The sequence below is a fragment of the Acanthisitta chloris genome, unplaced genomic scaffold, assembly GCF_000695815.1.
Source record: "Acanthisitta chloris isolate BGI_N310 unplaced genomic scaffold, ASM69581v1 scaffold31793, whole genome shotgun sequence".
Lineage (NCBI taxonomy): Eukaryota > Metazoa > Chordata > Aves > Passeriformes > Acanthisittidae > Acanthisitta > Acanthisitta chloris.
In genome coordinates this window covers 5,243-6,156 of record NW_008664777.1, presented here as the reverse complement: position 1 = coordinate 6,156, position 914 = coordinate 5,243, and the positions used below count along the sequence as shown (strand labels likewise).

The following is a 914-nucleotide window of genomic DNA, read 5'->3' as shown; positions in this document are numbered from 1 at the left end:
CACTGCAGCTCTTGGGGAGAAGGAGCAGGTTGCTGTAGACAGGCCCGTGGCAAAACCCCAAGCTGCCTGACTGCTCAGTCCTGTGAAGAAAATGCTCTTAACTTCCCTTTCTTTCCCTCTTCCGCTGGTGCTTTCCGGTCCTACCCCAGGTACCCAGATCGATGAGGGCGTGCGCTCGGCGAGCAAGCGCATCGTGGCACCCCCGGGAGGTCGCTCCAACATCACCTCCCTGAGCTAGGCGTCCCCGCCGAGGAGGAACGAAGCCGCTGTTCAAGCGAAGGAAGAAAAATGGTACATTGGTGTTTAAGAAGGAAAAGAAGTAAATCTGTTCTGAAGAATCAATAAGCCTCAAGCCTTATGTTTCACAAATGCTACTTGCTACCTAGCTTTAAAGATGTTGCTTCGTTTTGTTTTCGCATAGCCTTAAGGTTCTGTGTTGTTGCTGTTGTGGATTGGGTCGGGTTGTGTTGTGCTCTCCCTCTCTGTGTGCATGCTGCTCGGACAGGTCGCTCGGTTCAGTGTGTGTTGGTGTTGAAGGCGTGGGGTGCCGTGGTGTGGGGCAGCGGGAGTGCCCGGCCGGGCAGGCGAGGGGCAGGGCCCAGACGTGGCGTGGGGAGGCAGGTGCGCTGAGCAGGCAGGAGCAGTCGGGGCCGTCGTGTTCGTGTCCTCCATCTCCACCCAGCGCTCGGGCGTTTCACCACGAGGCCTACGGGGGAGCCCAGATCATCTCTGTACCAGCTGTCTCAGCACCTCGTGTAAGGAGTTTTACTACTTTGTACACTTTATTAAAAAAAAAAGTTGTTCCTTCAAAGAGCTCGTGTTGCTGGCTGGCTCTTTTCTTCCTCAGGCTGCTTGGCAGGGCAGTGCCCAGCAGTGCCCGCAGGGAGCTGGACCGACGTGGCCGGAGGGGCTTT

General features: G+C 56.6%; 1 protein-coding gene across 1 annotated transcript in view; it reads left to right on the top strand.

Moving 5' to 3' along the window:
* DPYSL3 (dihydropyrimidinase-like 3) overlaps positions 1-568 on the top strand; it is a 15,529-nt gene extending 14,961 nt beyond the window's left edge. The window contains exon 14 of the mRNA XM_009071495.1: positions 150-568. Within this exon, the coding sequence (XP_009069743.1) occupies positions 150-238 (89 nt within the window). The 3' untranslated portion in view covers positions 239-568. The remainder of the gene's footprint in view (positions 1-149) is intronic.
* Positions 569-914: the final 346 nt, after the last annotated feature.